The sequence below is a fragment of the Halichoerus grypus genome, chromosome 2 (genome assembly GCF_964656455.1).
Source record: "Halichoerus grypus chromosome 2, mHalGry1.hap1.1, whole genome shotgun sequence".
NCBI classification, from domain to species: Eukaryota; Metazoa; Chordata; class Mammalia; order Carnivora; family Phocidae; genus Halichoerus; species Halichoerus grypus.
In genome coordinates, this window is record NC_135713.1 from 170,121,781 (window position 1) to 170,135,449 (window position 13,669).

At 53.7% G+C, this 13,669-nt stretch overlaps 1 protein-coding gene across 2 annotated transcripts in view; it reads right to left on the reverse strand.

The window, feature by feature from the left end:
• Window positions 1-7,084: 7,084 nt before the first annotated feature.
• The window catches only part of ASIC2 (acid sensing ion channel subunit 2), a 1,112,496-nt gene continuing 1,105,911 nt past the window's right edge, over window positions 7,085-13,669 (reverse strand). For both annotated transcript variants that reach the window (XM_078063539.1, XM_036122794.2), the window contains exons 8-10: window positions 11,360-11,439; window positions 9,871-9,939; window positions 7,085-8,048 (exon numbers count right to left, since the gene is read on the reverse strand). In XM_078063539.1, the coding sequence (XP_077919665.1) occupies window positions 7,947-8,048; window positions 9,871-9,939; window positions 11,360-11,439 (251 nt within the window). In that variant the 3' untranslated portion in view covers window positions 7,085-7,946. The remainder of the gene's footprint in view (window positions 8,049-9,870; window positions 9,940-11,359; window positions 11,440-13,669) is intronic.

The following is a 13,669-nucleotide window of genomic DNA, read 5'->3' on the forward strand; positions in this document are numbered from 1 at the left end:
TGAGTGGCTATTCGTCTCCAGCCAGCTCTTGTCTCAATTTCACATCCTCAGATGAACTTCTCTGACTGCCATAGCTGAAGGAAGCTCCTCTCCCCTCTTGTCATGATCTTACTACCAGTGAATTACTGTCTGAGATTATTTCATGCACATGTGAATTTACATACATCCCATTTTCCGTCTCCTTATGGATGGTCAGCACCATGAGGGCAGGAAATGGGTCTGTTCCTTGTATTTCCAGCACTCGGAATAGTGGTTGGCACATAGTGGGTTCTCAGTGAAAGAATGAACCTATTGAATGCATGACTGATGCAGGAAAGAATGAATGGTGGGCAGTCAGCTAATGTTTGCAGAATCGGTGAATGAATGAGCCCGGATACCTTCTTTCAACAGAGCAGCGGTTCATGCAATGGTATTAAGTACCAGCTAAGTGTCAGGCCCTAGGCATCCCTCCAGAGGGACCCATTGCCCCTCCTGAGCCCTCTTGGGATGGCTTTCTCCCTCTCAGGGGGACCAACCTGGCTACTTTTCATCCAAGTCCCACTCGCTTCCCCCTTGGCCATGTCTTGCAGAGGAAGTTCAGCACGATTTGGAAGGAATTGGCACAATGTTTTGTTATGTTTCATTTTTTTCCCTCTTATCCTGGCTGCCTGACCTGGGGAAAGTCACTCCGCCTCCCTGAGCCTCAGTGATCCTCAGGGACAAGGGGAACTGATAAAGACCACCTCACAATATTGCGTTGATCACATAATACAGAGCATCGAGGCACCAAGTACAGGGCCTGGCACAGCCTGGGGGCTTAAGAAATTCTGGTTTCCCTAAGCTCGGGGGGCCCCCCTGGGGAGGAATGGCGGTCCTGCCTGGCCTGGTGACTGGGGTGTACTTGGGATGCCTGTGCCATGTCCTCAACACAGTTTGCTAAGAAGGAGGAAGAGGAGAGGGCAGACTGTGGGAAGAAGCAGCAGAAGGAGGAGGGGGATGGTTTGGACAAAGTGGCAGAGATTTCTACAGAAAGCAGGGAGAATGAAGTGAATTATTGTCACTCTTTTTAGTCCAAGCCACCTCATTCTTGGCTAGTTTGACTCCAGGAGACTAATGGGAAATGGGCTTGTCTAACTCTTTTGTTGCTGAGTGGGGTGAATGCTCCAGGGGATGATTAGCTACCCAGGTGCTGTCATTTCTCTACCTGTAGGCCCAGGTGAGGCAGGCAGGGACTCCTGGCAGCAGAGGGAGGCTCTGCTGAGCACTCTTCTTGGGCGGGTCCCTGTGCTCTGCCTGTAAGACTCATCCTTTCAGCTGGATATGGCTTTTTTTTTTTTTTTTCTTTACTCCAGGCCACTGGCCTGAAGCTTCTAGAGTGGGAGGCTGGCCTGGTCAGATGGGGTCCAGCATTTAGTGGACACCTTCTTTGGGGTAGCAGATGTGCCCCCGCTTCCTGCCTGTGGCCAACATCACAAACTGAGCACAAGCCTCTATTCTATTACTTGCCAGAGATCCTTCCTGATGCTTCGGTGGCAGCCACTGTCCACGGAGTTGGCCGGTAGGATGGCGCTTCCTCATCTCCATCCTACCATGTGTGAGGCACCACATTGGCACTTTCCATAGTTAATCTCACTACCCCCACGGCATGCTTAGGAGGTAGGTCACCCCCATTTTTAGGACGAAACTGAGTTCCAGAGAAGTTCTAGCACTTGCCCAAGGTAATGCAGTTGGTGGAGCTGGGATTCAGACGGAGCCATTGGCTTCCAAAGGCTGCGCTCTGTCCTTGGTGTGTCCCAGTCTGAGCTAGCCTGTAGACTCTAGCTGGCTGGACTCCAGTGGAGGGAGGGCAGCAGAAAGACAGCGCCCTCCCATTCAGCAGAGATCTGTTCTTCCCCAGACCTTCCAAGTTCTCCTCCACCTCTAAGCCTTCGCTCAGGTATTTGCCTGCCAGGTAATTCCCACCCATCTCTCAAGGCTTTGGCCGAAACCTGCCCCACCTCAGTCTGGCAGACAGACCCAGGGTCCTGAGCCTTGGGCACCTTCACTGTAGCTCCCTTGCTGTTCAGGTTCTTGCATGTACATTTGTCGCCCACCTCTGCCTGACTGGACTCTGAGCCCTCCGAGATTGTGTCTTCTTGGTATATGGACCCACAGTGCCCGGCCCATGGTGGGCACGTAGAAAATGCCCATGGAGTGAGGGATTCTGGACAGAGAACCTGCCTGGTGCTGGGATAGCTTCTTCCAGCTGTTCTTTGACCTCTTCCCTCCAAGGCTGGTTAAGTTGGGTATGCTTTGGTGCCCACCAACCACTTTGTCTTGGGCCCCTTTGATAATTCCCTTTGAAAGGAAACCACAAAGTCTGAATTCCATGGAAGACAAATGGCCCATGATGGTGATAAGTGGGCCACATGAACCACTTCCTTCAGAGGCATGGTGTGGAGAGCAGCTTCAAGAAGACAAGGCATCCAAATTCCCCATCCCAAAGCTTCACTCACTGCCATTTTCAAGGGCTGTTTCGGTGTTGTTGTTGTTATTTGGTTTTTTAAAGAAGAAGCACCATTACCCTCCTGCTCAGAAATGAATGAGATGTCAACAGTGGTATGTGTCTGGGGCCTAACAGCAGCCGGAGACCACAGGGCGTGCACTCCCTGAACGTCCACAGTGGGGCCAGCGGTCACATTCCAAGAATCAGGCCATGGGGATGTTTGCTGAGGGATGCTGCGGTTGCTTTCTAGGTAGGCAGGTCTCCTCAGCCCTCAAAATCATCGCAGGCATAAAATGACTTTTATGAAATCACATCTCAGGGTTCTCTGTTCATATTCATTTTCTGCTTGCTCATTCATTTTGGCATCTGTGGGAGCTCATTAGCACACAAGCTACAGCAGGTGCCAAAGGTTTAAAAAAAATTATGGGAGGAAAAACTTGAAATTGATCAAATCCTATCTATCTTTCCTTTTTTGCTCCTATAAATTGAAAAATGACAGCCATTATGTCATTTTACGAGAAGAAATGTTGGTTGCTCTTTGTGGTGCTGTGGCGCTTTTGTGGGAAGGGTTGGCACTTTCTGGACCAGGGAGTCTTTGTCTAGCCTCAGGGCATCCCTGGAGGATCACAGATGGGCTCCGGGGGGTCCACAACCTTCCTGAAATAAAGTGCAAAATTGAATGTATATCTCTGTGACAATGTGCATTTTTTTTTTCTGGAGAGAGCTCATAGCTTTCACCTTATTTTGAATCCAAATAAGATTAAGAATCAGTGTTTTACAGGAAGAAAAAAGAAAAGAAGAAAAGGGAGGAAGTAGTTACCTTAGCTCATTTAATCCTCATAATTACCCCCAAAACCCAGCATCATTAAACACTTGCTGGGATGTCTGACCCCCATTCTCGGCTTACACTCATAGACTGTTAGAGTTGGGGCACACCAAAGGCTTATTTGTTTGTTTTCCAACACCTCTTCTTATAAAGAGGGGGAAACTGAGGCCCAGAGAAGTGAAGTACATTGTCCAATGTTATGTGGTCAGTTTATAGCAGAAATGGATTGGAAAGCCAGTCCTTTGACTCTCTGTCCAAAGCCTTTGCCACTGTTGCTTAGCTCTTGCAAAGTCAGTGAGCATAGATTTCCACAAATGTTAAAGTGAATTAGTAAGAGACTCTCCTCCTCCCACCTGTCCTCAGGCTGGGTTGGTTCCCACTGACCTATTTCTTGGTTCCCAGGGACCTTCTGGCCCCAGACGCGCCCAACCTCTTAGCCCTCGGAATATTCAAACGCATGCACAAAATGATTCCATGTGCCAGGAGTCTCAGATGAATGGGGAGAAAGCCATTTGCTAAATAAATTAACCCTTGGCTAGGAAGTATCTTCATAGATACTTGGAGAGCAGGGGAAGGAGCTGAAGGGCTTCAGCCATGACTTGCCCCTCATCCTTTGCACCTGCCTGTCTCTAAGGGGTCATTTTGGAGGTTTTCCCCTTTCCCTTCTTTGCTGGGGTTCCCTGGACCTAGATGGTGGTGTCCCTTCTCTAGCATTCCCCACCCCGCAGACTTGGTATGTGCTGCTCTCTCTCATTCTCTGAACTTGGGTTCATCTTTGTAGTCTGTTTACTTGTCAGTATCCCTGCTCAGATGATGAATTTTCTTGGGGGCCAGTGCTCAGTGCATAATGGACAGCGTAGGGGTGCCCTGGCTGTAAGTGCATCAGGGCTGGCCGCATCCTTGGTCTCCCGGAGCCGCCACCTCTATTCTATAATGGGCAGCTCGTTCACTGGTGCTTTCTGGAGGCCCTCACCTCTGCTCTGAGGTTAATTCTCAAAATCAAATTAAAATCTCCAGGTTTTTGGAGGAAGAGGTCCTAGGTGTCTCCTTGGGCCTCTAGGCTCAGGCAGGCTGAGCTGAGCTTCCCCTGAGCAAACACATCTCTGGGCGGTGTTGGCTCTGACTTCCTCCTTCCCAGCTCACCAAGAACCTTTCTCCAGAGACCCTCTGTGAACCTTTCTCACTAGGCGTGTTTGTGATGAAGACTCTTACAAAAATAGCTTCAAGCTGGAAAGAGGAAAATAAAATAACTCTGGTTTCTCCCTGCCAAAAACAACAAAGCAACATCGTGCAAGCAGCCAGCTCAGGCCTTGGCATGGCTACTCACAGAAATGCTTCTTCCATTCACTGCCCCTAAATGCAGCAAGTCCCACCTGATTCTGTTTCTGAGGTTATGTGCCGTTATTTGATTGACTGATTGATTGATGTGGCTCTTTGAGATTACTGATAATTCAACCTGTGGTTTGGGCTTGTGACTATTCCAGACTCCTGGTCTTCCTCTCATCCTTGGGGTCCCTCTCGAAAATGTGACACATCCCCAAGTCTCCTCAGTCTACCAAACGTCTCCAAGTCTTCACTAAGGAAATGAGTACACACATGGCTACTTGTTTGAAATGAGAAGAAAAATCACCCCAGCACTCCCAAGAATTCAAGCATACACTGTGTCTTTGGCTAACAACTGCTTAGTAGCAATCTGTAGCTGGCTATTAATTTGCTCTCTTGAGTTTCCTATCTTTTCCCCTTTAAACAGATTAAGTCTATAGTTCTGCTCCAAGATGAACAAAACAAGAATCTCCAAATTGGAAGGGGCGTGTACATATATGAGGCCCAAAGCAATCCGAACCCACTAGAATATTCGGTGCTCCGTCACAAATTGATCTGAAGTTTCTTTTTTTTTTTTGAAAAGGAAGCCAGAAATCCAATGAAGCAGTTCACATTGCAACTTCAGCTATAGATTTTTAAAACATTTATGAAACTGTTAAACTGGAACAAGGCGGAAGCATCCTGTAGATTCCCAACTCACTGAATAGACATTTCTTTTGTTCCTGTCCCCGATGGGAGCGGTCTGAGGACACTCACTGTTCCTCGGCATCTGACAGTCGAAGCACCAGAAGGACATTTTCCAGCCTGATGCAGTGAGGCATGTGTTTGTCTAAGGAGAGGGCCTTCCGTGCCTTGGGAAAGTCGGGAAAAGTGATCACTTTCGGTGCTTCTTGTTTTGCGTCATCTTGGTGGGTCTAGAGATGGAATTATGAGCCTGGGAGCTTGGGAGTGTAGCTTTGACATGGCCATTAAACTAACTCTGTGACACTAGGCAAGTCCCTCCCCTCCTCTATTGGGTCTGCTCATTTGGAAAATGAGGGCAGTAGGCTATATGGTCCAAAGGGCCTTTGGTAGGTAGAATAATGCCCCCCAATGATGGCCACGTCCTAATCCCTGGAACCTGTGGATGCGTTACCCTATGTGGCAAAAGAGACTTTGATGTTTGCGATTATGTTAATGACCTCGAGATGGGGACATTATCATGTGTTATTAGGAGGGCCCGGTCTAATACAGGAGTCCCTCAAAAGTGGAAGAGGGAGGCAGGAGAGGGTCTGGGATAGAGGGAGAGGTGACCCAGAAGGTCACGGCTGTGTGAGGCAAGGACTCCACCACCATTGCTGGGTTGGCCGATGGAAGAAGAGGCCACCAGTCACGGAATGTGGGTGGCCTCTAGGAGCCGGAAAAGGCGAGGAAACGGTTTCTCTTCTAGAGCCTCCAGAAGGAACACAGCCCCGCCGACACAGATTTTAGCCCGGTGAGATCCGTGTCAGCCTTCTGAATTCCAGAACTCGAAGGCAATACGTCTGCGTTTTAAGCCACTACATTTGTTGTAATTTGTTACAGCAGCGGTAGAAACCGAAAACAGGGCGCCTTCTAGCAGCACTGTGCTCGGTCCCTAAGGATTAAAGCCCGGCTTGGCCCACAGCCTCGGGCAAGCCCGGCTGAGAAGGTGCTTAGGAGGAGACATTTCAGAGATGCCTTGTCCCAGCCGCCCCCTGGCCACCGCGTGTACCTGGGCCTGGCCACCGCGTGTGCCTGGGCCTGGCCACCTTGCCGGGTCCCCCTGCGCGGAGGCAGAGGCCTGAAGGGGCCTCGGGAGAGTAAAGGTTAGGGTGGCCCTGCAATCAGCATGATGCCAGAGGACAAGGATTCTGCCCAGACAGGAAGCCCCCTTTTGTGGGAGGGGCTTGAAAGGGCACGCCCTCTCCCCACTAGGCACCTTCCCCCTCCTTTCCCACTTGGCCAGCGATCGTGGGGAGCCAGGCAGAAAGCCAGTGTGACCTCTGCAGGGACAAGCAGAGGTCTGCTTGATGGGGGTGGGGAGGTGGGGTGCAGAGAGAGGGTCTGGAAAGGCTGCCGTGTGGGAGGGAGGCCAGCCCGATTTCAAGGACAGGATCAGAGGGGCGGGAAGGCTTCCTTCACGATTTTTAGGTTTGGGCAGCATTCTCTGCCTCCCCCTCTTCAAGTCACACGCCCGTGGTCCGCGACAGTGTCGTTCAGGCCATGAACTGTGACCCCCTTAATGGTCATGAAATCATTTACAAGGTTGCAATCAATAGTTTTTAGAGATTTAGAATAGACTAAAAGTGCATACGCTCTATACACTTTGTAAAGGTAAGCGCTGCTGCAGGAGACTTTACCTGTATATAATCTGTGGGTTCTGACCTGGCCGGCCTGGCCCCTTCGAAAGGCTTCGCGGAGGGGGGGAGAGAGCGCTGAGTATGGGGGAGAAGGCAGCACCGACTCAGCCGTTTCCACAGACCAGCTTTTAATATGACCGTGACTGGAAGCACGAATAAATAAACGCCAGAGAAAATGGAAAAACCAAATCAAATCAAACCTCAGAACATCAAAACCCAAAATCAGAAAACAAAACCAAACAAAACAGATCTCCGACAGACAAACAAAACAACCACCCCTCCCCCGAAGAAGAAACGGATTCGGACTGTACAAGCTGGGTCACGGGGACGGCAGAATGACATGGGTCCCACGGATGAGTGCTGGAGTCGCCCAGGCCACCCTGCCTCCACCAGGCGCTGGGACAGGGGTCGGGTGGAGGGCCCTGGTCAGCCCATGGGCCGGCTCGGGGGAGGGAAGGGGTTTGTGGGCAGGTTAAGAACCTTCACAAAGTACACAAGGACCGGACGTGGTTGAGAGTTCTGCGCCTTCCCTCTCGACTGTGCAGCTGTGATCCCAGCGTGACCATGGGGTGGTGACCTCGGGGCTGGAACCTGGTCCCGCTGCGCCCTGCAGAGTGGTCGCTGGGAAGTGCATGGAGCAGAGTCATGTACAGAGACAGACGTGGAGGTGGCGCCGTGAGCAGTCTGAGCATGCAGGTGCTTTATACATCTGGCAGTGAGATGTGATGGCAGGTTGGTTCTCGGACAGTTCCAGAGTGTGACTCATTTCTCCTAAAGGGACGCACGGCGGGGCCCAAGGACGTGTCATGTCAGACGTGGCCGCAGCGAGGTTTTGGCAGAGTTTGCTATGTGTGCATAGGGGGCTCTTGCTTCTTTCTGTCATCAGGGGCCATCCCACCTGCGCCTGCTGTCCCCTGTCCTGGGTCTTGGGCCTCCAGGTCTGTTTGAGGGGTGCCGGGTGGTCCAAGGGCTGTCAGCAGGCAATCTCCTCCAAGGTCCCCAGGGCCGTCTGCAGGGGCACATTCACAGTGTGGCTGATGGTTTCAGAGTGGTTTGGCATCGTGTCACAAGTGCTCTGGAGGGAAGAGGACAGTGGGGGTTGGTATTCATTCTGCAAAATGGCATCACGATGCCACTGGCAGCCCAGCCGAGGCCCTGGGAGCTGTGCCCCCCCGCCCCCCCACGGGCTCTCCAGGGGTGCTGCTCCTGCCGCAGGCATCTCAGGGGCTGGCGAGCTGTTGTGGGGCACGAGGCTGGGGGCGCCTCGCTGCCGTCAGAGCCCTCACCATCGCCTACCTAGGTGCCCCCAGGGTGGGCAGAGGGCTCCCTGGTGATGGGGCTCAGCAGTGGTTTGAACTTCTCTTCTAGACGTGCCCCTAATGTATCACCCAAAGCTACATCTGAGTGCTCTCCAGCTTCGAGGCAGGAGGATATCCCCTCCTGCCCTCATCCTGGGGGGGTCCCCCTTGAGGCCTTCCTGGGATGGAGGAGGTGGAGCCCATGGCTAGCTTGGGGCAGGGCGTGCCAATGGCTGAGGCCAAGGAGGAAGTGGGGAGGCCCCCCTAAAAGCCAGAACCAGAGTAGTCCCAGCTCCCCAGTGGACCTTTAGGGTGTGGCTGGCCCCAGAGGAAAGCAGGGCGGGGCTGGGAGGGCCTTGAGTCTTCCCAGTGCCTCCCAGGCTGCAGAGGGCTGGAGGCTGGGAGGGATGGGAGCAGATACTAGGAGGCTGTGCCAAGAACGTGGGGGAGATTTGATGAGGATGGGGCTGGGGAAGGGGGAGTGGTGGAGGGGGGCCTGGGGGAGGGGGAGGCGGCAGAGGGGAGGCTGTGCCTCTGAGATGTTCTGAGGGCAGAGGGAAGGTGTGGTGCAGAGGGGAACCTCCACTTGCTGAGCACTTCCTATAACCGAGGCACTGCTGCCGGCTTCGAGGCAAGGTCCACTTAATCCAAATGACAACTCCTTGAGGTCGCTGTGAGTCTGCAGCTGCTCAGGCACACAGTTAGGAAACAGGGACCCCCGGTCCAGAGCCTGGGCCCCTTCCACCTGCCCTCCCCTCCACAGATAGCTGTCTTCTATTCAACAGAGCTGCAAGGGCCCGAGAGAACCAAGGCAGAGATTTTCAGCCTGGAAAGTGGGTAGAGAACTAGTGTCTGGAACAGAAATGGGGGCCTGTCTGGGGGAAGGAGCTGGCCTCAGTTTGGATTTGTGGCCTTCAGGCCCCCTAGTGGGTGTGGTGCTGTCAGGGCAGAGCTCTCCCCTGGGGAAAGCCGGAGATACCAGGCAGCCGGGAGCAGACTGAGTTTGGGAAGGAGAGCGGACAGCCAGCTATAAAGAGGTGCTGCCTCTCTGCCCGAGGGAAGACAGGCAGAGTGGGCCGGTGGTCAGGGGAGCTCTGCGTCCAGCTCTGCCACTCACCAGCTGGGGGACCTGGGGCTTCTGGGCCTCAAGTGCCTCAAATACCCAGCACCCGACGTGGCACACCATAGTTAGTTATGATGGGTGGCACGGCTGCTCCCACCTCGCGGGGCCCCGAGCTCCCTGTCCCCTTCAGATGGAGTAGAGCACCGGTGATGTCCTTACTTGCATTTTGCCCACCCGAGGACTAGGGGCGCAGAGCCTCCCTGCTTCTCCCAAGGCATGAGATGAGAGCAGTAGCCCCCCGGCCCAGGACAAGCCCGATTGGGCCAGGCGGGACCTCCCTCTGCGAGCATCTCCCAGGCTGCATCCAGCTCTTGCCATTGGGCCCCGGGGCTCAGTGAGGGTGTCCTCCGACGGGCCAAGTTAAGGTGTGCGGGGAGGTGCGTCCCTCCTGCCCTGGCCCTGACCCTGACCTCTGGTCTTATGAGGCCCACTGACGCAGGGGACAGAGCAACCTATAGCGCAGGTGCTGCTCTTACCACGTTCTCATCGTGGCTCCCTTCGTCCTCTTCTTTGCCAAGCAAGTCTAGGAGCTTCTCTTTGATCAGCTGCAAGAGAATTGGGACGGGCTTGGTCAGGTGGGGGACGGGTGCGAAGGCAGAGGGAGCCCACCTGGCAGCCAGCTCTGGGAGCCCCTCCCCCAGCTTTCGGCTGAAGTGACGTTTTGGCGCAGGAGCCTGAGCCTGGAGGAGGTCACAGGAGGGCCCCGTCTGGCATGGGACTGACTTCTCTTGGGGATGGAGGGTGTGCCTGAGAGCCCGGGAGCCCGTTCCAGAGGCTGGGCCTGGGGGATGAGGCCTGGCAGTCCCACTTGTTCATTAGATCAGGGCACCCCTGAGTCCATAACATTTGATTCTTAGTGATAAAGGGTAGGCATTCAACGTGTTCCCTGGTATGATGTAATTTCCATCACTTTATACAGCAAAAACTTCTATTTCATAATAATTAATAAGCAAAGCAGAATAAGATCTGATCTTGAGGCCTGATCTGGGTTTGGGGAACAAGGTCACCATGCTGGGAGGTGGAGTGAGGTGCTCCTGAGGGCCCTGATCTCAAGGGTCTTTCCCCACAAAGGTTCCCAGTGGGCTTTGGCTGAAGACAGCCCCCTCTGGGAGTCAGAACACTGCTCTGCAGGCTCCTCTTGCTGGACCAAAACTCAGGGGGCCCAGGGGATGCTGAGGAATCCCCTTAGGAATTCTGGAGCTCCTGGAGCCCGCCTGACTCGGGGGGATGGCACAGTGACGCTCAGAGCCAGAGGCCATGGTCAGCTGCCCGTCCTTGGAGAAGCTTTCAGAGGCTCTATTCCAGCTGCCTGTTGAAGGAGACATCTCAGGCTATGCACAGCCAGAAGCGGCCTGTGTGCCCTTGCTCTTCTTGCTCAGGCTTGATGGAGACCACCAGGCAATGCCCCTTCTCTAAACCTGCCTGCACCAGGACGGGTTCTACTCAGGTGACGGGCCACCCAGAGGGCGGGTGTGTGTGTTGTGTGAATGTAGCGTCTATGTGTGAGTGGTATGTGTATAGTGTGCATGTGTGTTTGTGAGTGATGTACGTGAGTGTGGCCGAAGTGTGTGTGTATGGGGGTGTGTGTGTGCATGTGCTGTGAGTGTGTGGGTGCAGACACACACGTGTATGAAGCGACCACAGCTGGCCTTGTGCAGGAGGGGCTCAGAGCTGGCCTCAGGTTTGGCTCTTCTCCTTCTCAACCCTTCCTCTCCCTCCTTTTGAGTGTGGACAGCCCACAGCTCTTCCAGCTCCCTGAGGATAGGAGCCGGCTTCGGTCTCTCTTGGACTCACCCCTCCTCTGTGCCTACGACTTGGTGATAGACAATGTCCATGGACAGGCAGGAGAAAGCAGGCTCTGGGTGGAAAGAGGTCATTCTCTCCCCCATGCTTTGGTTCTGAACATCGGGGCAGGATGAGGGTCCCAGCATATGATCATTTCCCCACAAGCAACCCCAAGCTTACCTCATAAATATAATCAAAGAGCTCTAGTATTGTAAGGATACTAGCACCAATAAACAATCCCATTTGACCACCAATATCACCTGGGGAGAGAGACAAGATCAAAGATTTGGCTTTAGACACAGCGCTTCTAGGAAGGGGTGAGCAGACGAACTCAGAAATCAGACCTTTGGAACCATTCCCCTACCACGGGGAGCCTGGGCCTGGGACAGGTCAGGCCTTGGACAACTCCCTCTCTCACTGGAAACAGCACCCAGTGGCAATGGGAATGAACCCGAGTGCTTACTGGAGGGCCTACAGTAGACCTCCCAGGCTAACAGGCTTATTCAGTGACCTTCAGAACTACCCGGAGTGGGCCCTTCTTTGGCTCTGGGCTGGGAATAGACAAGAAGTGTGCCTGGAGCGAGGCCAGTCTAGCCCAAGACCATGGGTTGGGTGTCCTGGGTGGGGGTCTTGGGAACAGTGGCCTAAGAGACCCCCCCACCCCACCCAATCATGACAAGGCCTACAGGGCCAACTCAGGGCAGTTCTCACCCTTAGGATAAGGTCATAGGAAGCATCCCCTCACTCCCCCACCTGAAGGTAAATGTTCAATTTGGTCTTTTTCTAGAGTAGGGGTTCTTGCCAAGGGGTGTATAGGCCCCACTGACCAAAGTCTTTCCTGACTGGTCTTCAGGTCTTCTCCCTCCTGAGAAATCTATACTCAGTGTAGATGTCTGGACCTACCCCGGGTCTATAAAACCAGAATCTCTGGGGCTCGGGTCTGGGAGTCAGGAGTTTTAAGTTCCCAGGTGTCCTACGCCCACCAGGGCTTGAGAACAACTCCCCTGTGGGAGTTGCCAATGGTTGGAGACCCTTTGAAACGCATTGAATGCAAGATGTTACATGTCTGTACCTGGGTATTTGTAGTGGGAGAGTTCCTATCTGAGAAGCTATTATCAGATTTGATAAGGGATTCTGGTCCCCTCAAAGCCCAAATACTTTGCTCCGGAGGCAGTGTGGTAGAGCAGGGGGCTCAGAGGCTCTGAGTTTGGAGAGTGGGCACCAGCTTGCTGTGTGGCTTTGATAAAACCTGACCTTCTCAGTAGCTTTGCCTTCAAAGGGCATTGGGGGGGAGGGGAGTGGAGGAGACCACTGTGAGGTCCTTGCAGCTGGAACCTCTATGGACTCTTAGCTGCTGAGCTGAGCAGGGAGAGTGCTGGGAAAGGCGGTGCTGCCAGGGTGGGTGCCCAGTCTTACCGGAGACCCCAGGCTGATGTCTTGGTCTGAGAACTTTCTGTTGGCTCCATCTGCCCTCTCCCTCCCTGATTATGGCTGAGGGCAGGCCGACAACCACAGTCCCAGGTGAGCAGGCAGAGAGGGTGGGGAGGGGGCTCCTCCTGGTGGGGCTTGGAGCTGGGCTCCAAATGGTTCCCCTCACTCCTCTCCCCCTGCTCTCTCTCTCTCATGCCCTTAGTGGGGACGTTACTGGGAAGTGTGTACTTACCGATGTATGTGTCAGGTGTGAGGTGCGTGTTTGCACGTGCGTGCAGTGTGACCGAGCATGGGGTATGTGTCAGGGCACTCTGTGTGAGCACGTCTGGCTGTCAATGGCTTTATGCAGGTGGCTCTTTATGTCTAGGGTAGGGACACTGAGTGTGTCCAGTGTGTGTGAGTGTGGCATTGTGGAGGTGGGCATAGTGTATGTGTGTGTGGAAGCTGCGTGAGCATGTTTGTATGTATAGGCAGGTGTATGTGATGGGTCTGCAGTCACATAGTGCATATGCACAGACGTGTCTGCAGCGCGTGGCCTGGATGTGGGTCTGTGCTCTGCGCACTGGTGTGTGTGGCTCATGACCGTGTGTGTGTGCGCACACGCGCGTATATGCTTTGGGGTGGGGTGTGCTGTGTGTGGCCTGAAGGCATGTGTGGTGTGCCCTGGGGGGAGGGTGGGCTGCACGGTGGTGAGGGAAGGGCCCCATGGGCCCGATGGCTGAGGGTCTGGGAGCGGCACACTCCCATCACGGGAGGTACAGATGGCAGCGTGATCCTCTCAGCAGACTATTCTGGGTGGTAGCAAGATGCTGGGAGTGTGCTCGTCCTCATAGCTGATGTAGAGAGGAGCTATCCTTTCTGACAGATTCAGAGCTCAGGCCCTCCTCAGTGTGTGTGTGCATGTGTGTGTGTGAGTGAGAGAGAGAGAGAGAGAACAGTGAGCTTATGTTGGGGAGGGTAGGGAAGAGCCCTGTCTTGAGTTCTCTTTAGGAAATGAAGGTGACAAGGTGACAGAAGCAGGGTGAGGGGGTCTACATTTTCAGAGCATGACTTCTACCT